This window comes from Oryx dammah, unplaced genomic scaffold (genome assembly GCF_014754425.2).
Source record: "Oryx dammah isolate SB20612 unplaced genomic scaffold, SCBI_Odam_1.1 HiC_scaffold_3, whole genome shotgun sequence".
Taxonomy (NCBI): domain Eukaryota; kingdom Metazoa; phylum Chordata; class Mammalia; order Artiodactyla; family Bovidae; genus Oryx; species Oryx dammah.
This window is the reverse complement of record NW_024070187.1, coordinates 101649666-101665308: the sequence shown is the minus strand read 5'-3', so window position 1 is coordinate 101665308 and position 15643 is coordinate 101649666. Positions and strand designations below refer to the sequence as shown.

Here is a 15643-nt window from a genome sequence, read left to right as displayed (position 1 = left end):
CATCAGGAGCCTCCCCAGCAGAGAGAGGGCTGGGTCTGGTCTTTCTACCCCAGATCCATTAGCAGGGCTGAGTTCTGAGAATCTACCCCATCCGCCCCTTTAAATGAACCTGGTTCACCCCTAACTCCCATGAGTATTCTTTGTTCTCAAGGATGCTGTGAAGAGTAAGTGATAAAGAGCATAGGCTGATAGGCATGAGACTTCTGGAGCGTCTAATAGGCTCTGCTTAGCTGTGTGACCTGAGGGGGATGTCTTAACCTCTCTGGGCCTCTGTGTGATAAACAGTAACAGCCCCCAAAGATGGCCACATCCTCATCCCTGGGACCTGTGCGTGTGTTACCTAACATGACAGAAGGCTTTGCATATGCAAGTTTAGGATCTGGAGCTGCAGAGATTATCCTAGACTCTCTTGGGTGGGCCAGCCCACTGGTAACCATGAGGAAAGGAGGACAGTCAAAGGCAGAAGAGGAGACGACAGCACGGAAGCGGGGGTTGGAGTGATGCATTTGAAGACAGACGAGGCCACCAGCCAAGGATCACAGGTGACCTCTAGAAGCTGGAAAAGATAGAGACCGATTCTCCCCTGAAGCCTCCAGAAGGAATGCAGGGCTGACAACACTGGATTTTGGACCTCTGCCCTCTAGAACTGTTGAAGAATATATTTATGCTGTTTTAAGCCACTGAGTTCATGGCAATTCGTTACAGCAGCCACGGGAAAACAATACACTCGGTTTCCTCGTCTATAAAATGAATAATCGAGGACTTGCATCATAGCACAGCTCTCAGGACTTAATGAGATGTAAACTTTGAGCAGCACCTGGTGTGTAGCAAGCCCTGGACCAACGTCATCTGTGGTTCCTGCTTCACCCAGCACGGGGCTGGCACAGAGTAGGGAGCCCACCAGGGGGAGCGACTGTCATTCCCACCTATTCTAGGGGATCTTCATGTCTCTTGGCACGGCCCTTCCTTTTGGCAGACTCTGTGCTGTGAAAAGCAGAAGTGTCTGTCTATTTTGAGGATTCAAGCACAGTTGTTTCCATGGTTACACTGCCATTACGACTAGCAGACAAAAGACCCAGCTTTCTACTGCTTTGGAGAAGGACAGGAATCTGTGGGTTGGGCAGCAGCCTATGCCCCTTGGCTCTGCCCCTGATGATGGGGAGGGGCCTGGGGAAGCCACTGTTTCTCTGAGCCTCGGTTTCCTCATCTGCCCAATGACAGAGGTCAACATGTGATCCACTTGTGATCTGGGATGCCCTTCCTTCAGTGAACAGAAAATCACAGTCTTACCCATTGGAAAAATGATGCCTGCACCATTCATCTCTGGGATATCACTATCAGCCATCCCCTGAGTTCTGAGTAGTAACTAAATGGGTAGAAGTGAGATGTAAAGAACAGGTCCTAGCCTCCAAGTCTCTTTAAAACAAGATCTGGCTCCAATAACAGCCATTTGTTCTGATTAAAAATAGCAGCCTAATTGGCAATCGTCTGCTTGCTTAATTTCTCTGGAGAACTAAGAACAAACGCCATCTGGAGAACTCAGACAGTAGGGCAGGTATTTCCCCTACTCATGACTTGTGGCAAATGAGATGAAGAAAGGAAAACAGAAGCTGCAAAGTATTTTGCAGAGCCTGGTGAACAATCCTGTCATTGGCATTAATGAGAAAGTTTCTGTGCAGAATATTACATTTGAGAATGAAAAGAAAATTCTAGAAAAATGCATTTTAATACAAAATTAATTCCCTTAGAAAACCCATAGAAACCAATAATCAAAAAGGATCTACATGTGGGTTTTACTAAGACTTCAAGGAGCAGATATATTATACTAACTGTTCTAGGGAAAAATAGAGAGAAAGCGGCCAGCTCATTTTACAAGAGAACAATCCTCTTAATAAAACTGGACAAAGATTGCAGGCAAAGAAAATTAAAGGCCAACTTCATCTCTGATCATTTATGCCTAAAGCAGAATTTTTGTATCCATGCAAAAACGTCCTCAGGAAGGAAATTTCCTGCCCTCAGTGTCACCAGGCACTGAAAAAGCCCCCTGGGGATCAGGAAGTGCCGTGTCCCTCCCTTCATACCTTGGCCCTGTCAAAGCCTTCCAGAACCTGCTGAAGATGCAGAATCCTCCATGGCCCTAATGAATGCTCACTGCAGCCCCCAGAGAAGGGGGTGAGAAATTCAATGGAGCTGAGTCACTGAAATAAAGTTACAGCTCTTGCACTTGACTTTGCGGGCTGAGTCACATGCAAACCTACACCACCAGGCGTGTGACAACGACGTGCCCGGAATCTCTGTGTGTGTGCCTGGGCTCGGGAAACGGATGAGTGACGGCTGTCCTGGTGGGCGGCTGCTTGTTCAGATCCCAGGGAACCAGCTGATACAGTTCCAGAAGCCAAGAGGGTCTCTGACTCCCACGTCCAGCCCACAGAGACCATCATTCAAGAAGCATGGGGAGGCACAAAACCATCCCTATTCTCCCTAAATTCCTGAAGCCACATTCAGAAACAATTTCTGGGCGTATTTCTTTCCATGATTTTCTGTTTCCATTCTTTTGGTGAAGTAGTCATTATCCTGCTTTTCGCCCCCATAGAATCTTCCAACATAATCATTTCCCCATATCATTAAACCCCTCCTAAGTCAGTTTTTTAAATGTCTGAACACTATTCTATTACACAGATGGCAGCATCCGGCCACACAGTGCCTTCCCATCTCGAAGCCTTTGCCCCTGCTGTGTCCTTCTAGAAGATTCTGTATGGTGCACCGGCTCAGCGCCTCAGACTGTTCCACTGTAACTGCCTCTAGCAGTGCCGCTGACATGACCCTCCCTGCGCGCTGCTTTCCTGGCGGCTGTTTATACCACTCACTGCCTCTCGGCATCAGATTGCCTGGGTAGGAGTTTATTGTCGGTCCATTGGTTCCTGCTGCACCCTAGGGACAGTGTCTGGAGCATGGCAGCTCACCGTGTGACAGCGAGTGCCCTGGTCGCCCCAGCTCCACCCAGAGAGGGAGAGCTGCCCTCCCCATCCTGCGTGCCAACAGCTCAGCCCTCAGAAGGTGCAGTACCCAGGGAGGGGGGCTTTCCCAGGACCATGCATGAGCTCTGCTGGAGGAGCCCTGGGGCTTGTGGATGGGGGTCAGTGGCTCCAGTGCTAAGTACAGACCCAGACAGTGGACATCCCACCCAGCTGTGAATGTAAGGAAGGCTGGGAGAGTGTGTGCAATGTGGATGAACCCAGAGAAGGGTGACGGGGTGAGATGAGGGGACAGAACTGGGCCAAGGAGGGAGGAGGAGCTGGCGGCTACAGTGAGTCCCAAGTCTGAGTCCCTGGGAGCTGGGGCAGCACCGTCCTCTCTGGCTGCCCAGGGAAACCAGCCCCCAGGGGAAGAGAATAACCCTGTCTCTCCCAACAGCCCTCTGCCTCCTTCACCGAGACATCGATAAAGCCCTGCAGTGGCCAACTGGTCACCACTCATTCATTGTTTGTTCGTTCATTCATTCAACATTTCCAGATCCTGCTGGAGGCACTGGGATGGATACAGAGATGAACTAGACTCCCGGCCCACCCGACTGGGGCCATGTCTGCTTCCACCCCCACTGCTGCTCCTGCAAGGTCATCCAGGGAGGACGTCATGGGCTGATCCTCTGCCTTCAGGTGCCTCTGGGGAGCACCGTGCTGGTGGACAGCCACCAGCTCAATCTAGCGCCAAGCAGCCCAGACCAGGGGTGAGGTGCACCAGTCAGGGTATCCCAGGGCCCCAGGTTCAAGTCCCACCCTGCCACTTTTTCAGTGTGAGTGACCTTGGGCCCATCTCTGGAGCCCGTTTCACCTTCTGTGCAGGGCTCCAGGACAGCTCATGTGACAAGATGAGCTAATGTCAGTAGACAGCATGGCTGGGCACCTGGCTCAGGGTCCAGTGTGAGCTGTTCTGTGGTGGTTGGTTATCATATGAAGTTCCCTTGCACCTCGTCCATCCCTGAATTCCCTGACACCTCTGTGGCAATCTGGGGGCTGCTGTCTGGGGGGTTCCAATATGAGGTGACCCAGCCTGCTGGGGGAGGTAGAACAGCACAGAAAGTTCTGCACAGTGTGTAGTCATGAGCAGAAAGCAGAAGAGGGACCTGGCCCAATGTGGGGATCAAGGAAGGCTTCCTGGAGGAGGTGACAGCTGGGTGTGGTCCCTCTTTGACTTCCAGTGCCCAGCTCACTCCCTGGCCCTCATCTCTGCTGGGACTTGGGGTGGGGGAAGTGGGTGGCAGGACTGGGTATCTACTGCTAGCAGTACTAAAGAGGCACTGAGTCCACCCCACTCACCGTCCTCCCGCCCCCCCCAGCCCATTCAGAACACCTCTATGCCCCGCCCACCCACACGCAGGAGGCCCCGCCCACATTACTCAGCCATTAAAAAGAATACATTTGAATCAGTTCTAATGAGGTGGACGAAACTGGAGCCGATTATACAGACTGAAGTAAGCCAGAAAGAAAAACACCAACACAGTATACTAACACATATATATGGAATTTAGAAAGATGGTCATGATAATCCTGTATGCGAGACAGCAAAAGAGACACAGATGTATAGAACAGACTTTTGAACTCTGTGGGAGAGGGAGAGGGTGGGATGATTTGGGAGAATGGCATTGAAACATGTATACTATCATGTAAGAAATGAATCGCTAGTCTAGGTTCAATACAGGATACAGGATACTTGGGGCTGGTGCACTGGGATGACCCAGAGAGATGAAATGGGGAGGGTGGTGGGAGGGGGGTTCAGGGTTGGGAACTGATGTACACCTGTGGCGGATTCATGTCAATGTATGGCAAAACCAATACAGTATTGTAAAGTAAAAAAAAAGAACACCTCCATGCCCTGCCCACCCACACCAGGAGGCCCCGCCCACATCCATGCCTGGCTGGGGTGCTGGCGGGCATGCACACTTACGTTTGGAGTGCTTGTCACACAGGGCGGCTGCACGCATGTCACAGAGGCGCAGGGAGCCCTTGCTGCTGCTGTAGACGAAGAGGTTGCAGTGATGCGGGTGGAACTCAGACGCGGTGATCACCTCCGTGAGGTCCTCCATGTTAGCTGGTTTGATGTCCACGATGTCTGGGCGGCCGGGTCAAGGAAGGGGCGGCAAAGGGAGGGTGTCCTAGTGGCTCTGCCTTCCCCACCTGCCCTGGGCACATCTGCTTACCCCGAGTCTGAGTTGTCTCCCCATTACCGAGACTCCTGGACAAATAGCTGACCCCAGAGAGTCCCCAGGCTGCAGACCTGCCTGTCCAACACCCCTTGTGGGTGCCCATCCACTGTCCCCATAAGGAGGGACCTTTGCCTCCTTCCTGACTGGCATGTCTCTCCAGCTGGTGCCCATCAGCTGCCCACCCTCCACACAGGGCAAGCCGTGAGGTGTCTCCCTTCTGCCCCTCCTCTTCCAGTTGCCAATCAGAAGGCCAGGAGCCTTTATTGAGCGCAGGACCATGGACACAATAGGTGAAGAACTTCAGTTCTCTTCCATCACTCTGGGGATTGTGTCTGATCTGAGTGGACAGTTATGAGTTGGCTCCCCTCCACAGCCCCCAGACCCAGGCCCTTCAGCCTACAACATCAAGACTCTGCTCTGGGGAGGAGGTTCTCTGCCCTTCTGGATTTTCAGCTCTGACCTGCGTCTTCCATTCCCACTCACGTCACCATGAAGGATGAGCATAACGCACCAGATGTGCCAGTAGAGGACTCCAGACTTGAATACTGGGAATGCTGGATGCAGCTGTCATCTCTGCAGGGCTGGGTGGTGTGGACAGGAAGGATTGTGTCTGCTGCCATGACAAGGGGAAACCAAGCCTGGGGGTGGGGCAGACAGCCCCAAAGACAGAGTAGATGGAAAGAGAGCTCTGCAGTGTCTTTAGAATCCTAGATCAGGATCTACCTGAAGCCTTGACCCCAGGATGGTTAAATATGTGAGCCAATAAATCCATTTTCTGTTTTGTTGTTCAGTTGGTCAGTCATGTCCTCATGTCCAACTCTTTGCGACCCCTGGACTGCAGCATGCCAGGCTTCCCTGTCCTTCACCATCTCCTGGAGCTTGCTCAAACTCATGTCCATTCAGTCAGTGATGCCATCCAAGCATCTCCTCCTCTGTCGTCCCCTTCTCCTCCTGCCTTCAGTCTTTCCCAGCATCAGGGTCTTTTTCAGTGAGTCAGCTCTTCGCATCAGGTAGCCAAAGTATTGGAGATTAAGTTTCAGCATCAGTCTTTCCAATGAATATTTAGGACTGATTTCCTTTAGGATTGACTGGTTGGGTTTCCTTGCAGTCCAAGGGACTCTCAAGAGTCTTCTCCAACACCACAGTTCAAAAGCATAAATTCTTCGGCAGTCAGCCTTTTTATAGTCCAACTCTCACATTCATACATGACTACTGGAAAACCATAGCTTTGACTATACGGACCTTTGTCAGCAAAGTAATGTCTCTGCTTTTTAATATGCTTTCTAGGTTGGTCATAGCTTTGTTATTATAGGCATATACAATGGCCTGCCTCAGGGAGCCCTGTGTGGCCCCCTCTGCCTGACTCTTGGGCTAGGGTGCCTTTGTTTGGCTCACAGGGAGATAGCCTGGCCCTGCTTACCTGTGAAGGGCTGTAAGGAAGTGAAACTAGCATTTTCTGTTTAGGACCAAGAATTTTGTTGCTTGAAAAGGAAGTATCCTTGGCTGATACTTCTGGAGCCAGGTATGATATGCTGAAGCCCAGACAAGAGTAAACAACCAGTCTATGGTGACTCAGCAGTAAGTGGTGAGGCTGGATTCCTGTCCATCCCCCATTGCCTACAACAGCAAATTGGAACCCCTTGTCGTAGCATCCAAGGCCTAGCATATCCAGGCCCCTTTCTATCTTTCCTGCTTCAGATCTATAAGTCACTGTGCCCTGAAGGCACTTTCCTCTCAGACAGTGGACCCTTGGTCTCTGTTCTCCCTAGCCCTGTGGGAGCTCTGCAGCCTCTTCTGAAAAGCCCTCTGAAAAGCCCCCTCCTCCCTCTTCTTTGCATGTGGGCTCTGGATTCAGAGAATTCCAGCTCTGCCACCTCCTGGCTGCATGATCCTGGGTGAGTTTCTCAGCTCCCAATGCCTCAGTTTCCTCATCTGTAAAATGGGCTAACAGTTCTAACATCATAGATTTGCTGTGAAGATGAGAAGAGGCAAGGCCCTTGACAACTGCCTGACACATTGTCAGTTGCTCTTATTATTTTTATTATCTAGAAAATACCAATTGAAACTCTTAGATTCATCTGCTGTCAGCCCTGTCTCTTCCACCTGCCCCAGGCTGCTTCCTCTCTCAGTAAGAAAGAGGTATTTTCTGACTTCTATAAACAGCAGTTTATAAAACATCAGAAAAGATGGTTGAATCTGTTGCAATCAGAGGCACCAAGGAGGGTCTACGTGCAAACGCTCAAATTTTGCCTGCTAGAAGCACACCATTAACCAGAAACTTAGAATCACATCAAAACAGAGGGAAAAAAGGAGGCAGCTGTCAGTTCCTGGGTTGGTTTCCCAGGAAACTGTGGTTTCTGGTTCAATAAGAAGCAGAGGTTAAATCGTGAAAAAGTGAGACTAAAGTTTCACAGAGAAAAAGAGCCAAGACATCTAGGATGTGAATTCCATCAACATCAACCTGCAGCCCTGTCCTTACAAGTCTGAGCACCCACTGACGACTTTCCACGGGACTGTGCCTCCTCCTGACCGCTTTAATTCCCTACTGAACTTCAAGTGGTGTCTGGAGAAAAAGTGCTGTTGTTTATGAAATATCGTGCACATCAGTACAGCACCTGTCAAATGTTCTGTAAACAGAGCAGATTCTCCCACAGGACCTGGGACAAAAAAGCCAGAGAGGGGCTGGGAGAAACAAATGCAGTCCTCAGGGCACGCAGGTTGTGTCAGTTGTCAAGGGACACAGGTTTTCACCGTGTTTCCCAGGGTTACACCCTCCTTGGGAAGTGAAGATGCTTGCCTTGCAGGTGGTCCTCTGAGCATCCCAGGGAGACCTGTCCCCGCACCCGAGGGAACTCAGGTCATCATGACTTGTTGCTTTCGTCAATGAATGGAGGACAGAAGCGACAAGTGACACATATCACTTCCAGGCTGAAGGTCTGAGAGCTAGCACGTGCTGTGACCCTCAGCTGACCTGCAGTGGACTCGTAGCGTGAGGGGGCTGCTGTCATTTCTGAGACTTTCTGATTGTTAATTCAGGGTCACCTGACCCCATTGATTGAATCAGCATCCAAATTCTCTCTCCTTTCCAGATGTCCTAGATGTTCTAGAACTGAGCTCAACAGAGAGGGAGCAGAGATATGATGTCTGAAGTCTCTGGAGAACTTCCATGGAGAAAGTTTATGAACCACTTTCTAACCTGGGAGGCCGTGGATGCTGGTGGCCAGAGAGAAGGGAGTGTGGTATGTTAAGTCTCCTCTCCCAGGTCCCCAGATCCTGGCCCCATACTCACACAGGGGCCAAGGCCAAGCAAAGGAGTGTGGCCTTTTGCTTGATCACAGAGTCCCTGCTCCCCCTGCTCCCCGCTTTGTTTCCCATGACCCACCTCTCTCTAACAGCGCTTCTGACAGCCTCATGACAACCATGTTCAGCTTTGGCCAGCCTTCTGAAGACACTCACTAGAACTCTGATCAAGGCCATGATGGCTTGAGTCCACAGGGCTTGATCAGGTCTGCAGGCTCTACAGTGAACATGCCTGAACCAGAGCTAACAAGAGCCGGCTGAGAGAGAACGCACATGGACCGGGGCCCTGTGGGCTGAAGGGGCGGAGTCCCTGATGCCTGGGTCCCACCAGCAGCCATGAACCACAGCTCTTACGACTCACGCGTCACTCCGGGAATCTCTTGTTGTTTCAAATAAAGGCCTGGACGCAGTGGGTGCTGGGGAAAGATGATACGAAGCATAGGACCCATTTCCACATGATGCTGGTGGAGGAAGACAAGAACACAGTCACGGCCAACCTGTGCCTCTGAGTCCTAGGGGCCACAGCCGTCCCTGCCACCTCGGACAGCACAGCGTCCTTCAGGGTGGCCATCCAGTCGGGTCCACCATCACCTGGCTCTGCTCGAGGATGAGGCTCTCCCTGTGGGTGTCCAGCTCCTTGCTGGCCATTGGGTCGGTGTGTGAGGGGTGAATGACTGAGTACGTCTGTCCCTGCTAAATCTGTGGGAAGTAGGTGGGGAGAAGCCTCTGTGTGTATGCTTAGTCACTCAGTCGTGTCTGACTCTGTGACCCCATGGACTGTAGCCCACCAGGCTCCTCTGTCCATGGGATTCTCCAGGCAGGAATACTGGAGTGGTCTGCCGTTTTCCTCCTCCAGGGGATCTTCCCAACCCAGGGACTGAACCTGCATCTCTTGTCTCCTGCACTGCAGATGGATTCTTTACCCCTGTGCCACCTGGGAAGCCCTGGGGAGGCCTCTATATCTCTGTAATTAACGTCCCAAACAGACACCACAAACACTCCTCTGGGACTCCCACCCGAGTGGCCACATGCCTGTGGACTTTGAGACACTCAACCATATGCGGTGGCCTTGACGTTGGCAAGACCAGTGTTGGGTTGGAAGTTGGAGGTCTTGGGCCAGGGGTCTGGGTCTTAGCTTTCTCTGGAATGTTCAGTTCCATATGCAAAAATCATTCCCATCCGTAAACCTTGTTTTCCCCTATTTGCAAAATGAGGGGCTGAGTATGACCCTGGAACACCATTTCTTTTTAAGGATTAACCCCCAAGGTGCTGCCCCCAGCCCCGTTTTGGAATCAGCTGCAAGAATCCCACGTGTAGGCGGTGCTACTTCCATGGTAGGACTGACCTCTCTCTCGGGAAGATGTATAATTAGACTCATTTACAAGTCTCCCTCCCCCTGGCAAAGCTGGATGAATTATTCATGTTCTGTTTTTCCATTTAATTGTACTCCAAGTGTCTGATGGCTTTTGTTTCACTTTCAATCCCACTTTGGCAGCTAAGAATGATTTTTCCCTACAAGGGAAGTTTGTCAGACACAGGTAGGTGGAGAGAGGAGCAGGTCACGCAGAGAGAAGGGCAGAAGGTGGACTAGTTCTGGTCCCCACCCTTTGGCTGAGTGCAAGGTAATTGTCTCCAGTGCAGGAAGTTGAATGGTTCCCCACTGCACCAATACATATCCATGTCCTAAGCCCCAGAGACTGTGAATGTAAACTTATTTAGAAAAAGGGGTTTTGCACACATGATCAAGTTCAAGATCTCAAAATGTGGGGGGGTCTTCCTAGATTACCTGGGTGGGCCCTAAATCTGATCACAAGTTCCTTATAAGAGGACTTCCCTGGTGGCTCAGAGGTTAAAGTGTCTGCCTGGAATGCAGGAGACGAGGGTTCGATCCCTGGGTCGGGAAGATCCCCTGGAGAAGGAAATGGCAACCCACTCCAGTACTCTTGCCTGGAGAATCCCATGGAGGGAGGAGCCTGGTAGGCTACAGTCCATGGGGTCGCAAAGAGTCGGACACGACTGAGCAATTTCACTTTCACTTTCCTTATAAGAGGCACAGAAGGAGAAGCAGACACACCCAGAGGAGAAGGCCATCTCAGAGGCAGACGCTGGAGCGATGCCTAGGGCCACAGGAGCTGGGAGAAGCACGGAAGGACCCTCCCCAGCAGCCCTCAGAGGAACACAGCCCTGACAACACCTTAATTTTGCAAACTCCAGACCTCAGAAACTGTGAGCCAATAGATTTTTATTGTTTTGAACCAAATGTGTGAAAAGTTATGCCATCTATAGGAAACTCAGACACCCAGGTTGCTTCCTGGAAGCTGGGAAATAAAGACATGGGCATCATGCCAGGATCATAGACATCTTCCTCGACATGCATTCCAGACCGCTTCTTTCCCTGCAGGTCCCTGTTGTAGCAGCTCCAGCCCTGAAATGCTGAGCCAGGAATCAGGGCAGCTTTGGAATCCCCTGCTCCTCTCCTTCCTTCATCGCCTCCAGCCTGCCTCCATGTCCTGGCTCCTCCATTTGGAGGTCCCTCTGCTCTGGCCCTCAGCCCAGGCTGCCTCTGCCTCAGGGGGGCTCCCTGCCCCTGATCAGCCCCCCAACCTCAGCCAGAGTGAACTTCCTAAAATGGGGTTGAGTTCCCCCCTTCACTGCCCTGCTCCATAGGTGCCCTTCTCCTCCTGCCCCCAGCCACAAGAGAAGGCCTTCTTTTCAGGCTGCAAACATTGGCTGATCATTTTCACTCACCCGAGTGCAGGCAAAATCATTTATAGCCCAGACTTCAGTCTATACCAACTTGGTACCCGTGCCCACCTGAGATGACCTGTGGCCTGGCTCTGAGCAGATGGCATCACATCTGTGTCTGTTGTATCCTCTCCACCTGTGGGTGAGATGCCCCCTCCTGTAGATGAGTAAACAGGGGCTCAGCAAGGAGAATCCTCTTGCTCAGGGCCAGGCAGAGGGCGGCCAGCTGGGGACAGCAACAGAATTGAGCTCCAGAATCTACAATAGGCAATATGCTGTGACTTGGGAGACAGAGAAGAATGGGGTGAGAACAACCTGACAACCTGGGGCTGAATCCAGGCTCTCTCTGCTTGCTAGCTGTGTGTGCAAGTTTCTAGACCTCACTGTGCTTCAGTTTCCCCAAGTTCAAAATGACAATGGTATACCTTACCCCTGTCTTCTGTCCATGGGATTTCCCAGGTAAGAAGACTGGAGCGGGCTGTCATTTCCTTCTTCAAGGGATATTCCCGACCCAGGGACTGACCCTTCTCCTGCATTGCAGGCAGATTCTTTATTGGCTGAGCCACCAGGGAAACCATCACCACCACACCTTACCTCCTGGGGTTGTGTGTGTGCTTAGTCATTCGGTCATGTCCGACTGTCTGTGGTCCCATGGACTGTAGCCCGCCAGGCTCCTCTGTCCATTGAATTTTCCAGGCGAGAATACTGGAGTGGGTTGCCATTTCCTACTCCAGGGGAATCTTCCTGACTCGATTGAACTCACGTCTCCTGCATTGGCAGGTGGATTCTTTACCACTGAGCCACCACGGAAGGCAATTATTCAGTTGGAAGACTTCTTATGATAAATCATTGCTTCTCCTTGTAAGTCCTCAGTCTGCCTCCTATAATTAAGATGATGCATGTGATGACGTGCTGAGGACAGGGCCTGGTGTGGAGAAGGCGCTTTGTAAGTGAACTAAGGAGAAGGAACGTGCCCTGACACTGCAGGCAAGTGTGGAACTGGCTGCCAGGGAGCCTGGATTCCACGCTCAAATCTGCCTTGAATCCATGTGGAGACTCCCCTGGGCCAGTCACTCAGCTTCTCTGGACCAGTATGGGCGGAGGCTCCAGGAGCAGGAGAGGAAAGGCCCAGCCGTGGGAGTGTGGGCGGGTGGGCAGGAGGGGGTCTGGGAAGTTGGCACTGCTTCTAGCAGCTGCCTGGCTGCAGCCCCTTTTCCTTCGGTGCTTGTGTGAACAAGCACAAGTGCAGCCCTCCACACCACGGCCAGCAGACAATTTCTGTAAAGGGCCAGAGAGGAAATATTTCAGGCTTAGCAGCCCACAAGATCTCCTCCTGCTACCCAACTCTGCTTCTGTGATGCAAAAACAGCCACAGATAATATGTAAATGAATGGGCGTGACAGTGTTCCCATCAAGCTTTATAAAATTCTTGGGCCCACCTCTCCTTGCTGGGCTACTCTTTGCTGACCCTGGGGTTTAGAAGAGGAGTTGCAATCTTGCTGTTGTAACAGAAGCCTCCCTTACTGTCAGTTTGTAAAATGCCTGGAGGTCAGTAAAGCTCAGAAACAAGGGTTTATTCCAGCCCAGAGTGAAGTCTGTGGTTCTTCTCGCCAAGGACACAGGAATGTAATTCAGGTGGGTCTTCTGCAGAGTCATCAAGTTTGTGGGGATTTTTATAGAAACGCCTTCATCTCCTGCTGCCAAGGGCATCTCCTGATGTCCTGAAACCGCGGCTGGACACAGGCACCTGGCACCTTGGTCTGAAGCCTTGGTCTGAAGCCACACCGCTGTGTGGGATCTCACTTGAAGGGTCCTGAAACATTGGAGAGAAGGTGGCTGCACTTCTGTGGCCCTCGCTTCTCTGAGCTGCAGCTCTCTGAACCTCGGTCTCCCTTCCCCGTCCCAGGATCACAGGCACAAGTGCTGTCACTCATTCCCGGGGAAGATCTCCGCTCACCATAAAATGAGTTCGGCACGTGAAATGAATAAATGTCATTGGTTTGTTTCAGGGAGGAGCTCCAATGAAAAACGAGTATGGAAAGCACTCCACGGACACCCAGGAATCACACAAGTATCAACTAATGCCGTGAAGAGCTTTAGTGGCTATGCTGTGACAAGTGACTCTGAAGATACAGCAAGTAACTAAGCCTGGAGACACTATCAGACACGTGGAGAGTTGGTGAGGGCAGCCCCCTGCAGGCCAGGTACCTGAGTGTCCCTGCAGAAAGGGACCACCCACCCTCCAATCCCATGAAGGAGGAGAGGGAAGCAAGGGCGGAGGTGAGTGGCCCAGGGCCAGAGGCAGAAGCAGAGAAAGGATGAATCTTGGCTTCCTAACTTCCAGCCTTCTTAACTGTTGCTCCCACTGTCCACTCTGTTCCAGAGTGATTGTACCTCTATATACCATGGAGTTCTGCCATGGGGTCAACACCCCCAAAGACCCTGCTGGTGGGCTTGCTGGACTGGCTGTGTCCTGAGCAAGCTGGATGTTGAGAGTGGGCAAGGGCTCCATGATGAGAAGGATGTAGCTTTGGGCTCCACTGACTGAACACAGCAAAGCGTGGTTTATCCAGATGTCCTTGTAGGAGCACGGTCTTAGGAAGGGGAGGCTGTTACCATGGTGACCAAGCAGGAGTAAGGATGGAGGCAGCTCTCCCAAGGGTCACACCACAAAGACCCCCACACACACACTCCCCAAGGATGCTGGTATGGAGGGGCCTGGAAGGCCACCTGCATGTGAACACAGTTTCACTGGGGCATGGGCAGCAAAGCTGCTTTTTTCCAGCAAATTTTCTACAAAAGATGACCTGGCTACAAGCATGAGGTACGGGCACTCCAGTAACCAAGCGAGATTCTATAGGCGGTTCCTGGCCACCTGTATCTCTGTATCAGTTTGCTCAGGTCGCCATAGTGAAATGCCACAATTGGGTGACTTAAACAATAGAAAATTATTCTCTCACAGTGTGGAGGCTGGAAGTCCAAGATTAGGGTGTTGGCAGGGTTGGTTCCTTCTGAGGCCTCTGTCCTGGGCTTGTGGATAGCTGTCTCCTCCCTGTGTCCTCAGTGATCATCCCCTCTGGGTGTGTCTGTGTGCCAGGCTCCTCCTCTTATAAATACACCAGTCACATTGGATTGGGACCCACCCTAGTGACCTCATTTTACCTTAATCACCTCTTTAAAGACCCATTTCCAGATATAGTCATATCCTGAGGCACTGGGGGATAGAGCTTCAATATACAGCTTTATTTTGTGGGGTGGGGGACAAAATTCAGCCCATAACAGCTTCCTTCTGTTCTCTGCTCAGAATCTTATGAACTATGATGGAGCAATCTCACTCTGAGAAAATGCTGGGGCTACGCACATCCATGAAAGAGGAGCCATTCTGAGTAACTGCTCACTGCGCAAGCTCACTGAAACCCTGGAGTGTTTTCTCTTTGTGATGAGTAGTTTGCACACCTCTACCACAGGCCAGCTTATGTGATTCCCAAATGCTTAGACAGGCAAGAAAGCTCTGACTTCTGAGTCACAAAAACCAGGGCTGGACAGTCCAGGCCCCATCAAATAACAGCTGTGTGACCTCTGGAAAACTTCTCAGCCTCTCTGTGACCTGCTTGTTTGCAAAACTCTGTACAATGAGTGAATACCATCTGCTTTGCACGGCTGTAGTGAAGAGTTTAAGGAGATGACAACTCCTTCATCAAGGAGATAAGGACCTAGCACATCGCTGGTACTTTGAGCAACAATTAAAGGTAGTTAGAATCAGTGGAATTCTCTTCTTCTGAAACAGACATGAAATTAAGCAGGTTGCAAATGGTATAATGTTCGTTGCACTCTAGATGGACAGTGAGGGTTTGCGCTGGATTACATGCCTGGGTTTGCATCCAACTCAGGGTTGGGAGGGGAACCCAAGGTGGGACACAGCTGGGATGCACACCTAGGTGGCTCCCTTCCACGGCACCGAGAAGGGGCAAGCTAGATCCTGTCTCAACCTTTCAGGGCTTCTAGCCCAGCAGTGAAACCAGATACTAGCCCCATGATGGATGCTCCAGGAGACACATAAAGGGCACCTGTGATGAGATTTGTAGCAATGCCCTGAGCTGGTCTGGAGACTCAGGGAAGGGTACTCTGAGGCAAAGGCATTCAGCTGATGCCAGAGTGTGAGTAGGAGTTATCCAAGCAGAGGGTCGAGCTGGTAGAAGTGTTCCAGGTGAAGGGGAAGTATAAGGGTGAGGAGTTGAGAGAGGACAGGTTGCTTGAGCCCTAAGAGGGAGACAGAGAGGGTGGGGGACAGGGTTCTAGCCTGGGGTCAAAGTGGAGGTTAATCAGGAGTGTGTTACACAAGTGCCATGGAGGCCTTTCAGGAAGGGACAGGAAGCATGATAAGAGTTGTATGTC

The 15643-nt window shown here is 51.3% G+C and overlaps 1 protein-coding gene across 2 annotated transcripts in view; it reads right to left on the bottom strand.

Moving 5' to 3' along the window:
* The window catches only part of PPP2R2C (protein phosphatase 2 regulatory subunit Bgamma), a 161491-nt gene that overhangs the window by 24882 nt on the left and 120966 nt on the right, over positions 1-15643 (bottom strand). For both annotated transcript variants that reach the window (XM_040237297.1, XM_040237298.1), the window contains exon 6: positions 4945-5109. In XM_040237297.1, coding sequence (XP_040093231.1) covers positions 4945-5109 — 165 coding nt within the window. The remainder of the gene's footprint in view (positions 1-4944; positions 5110-15643) is intronic.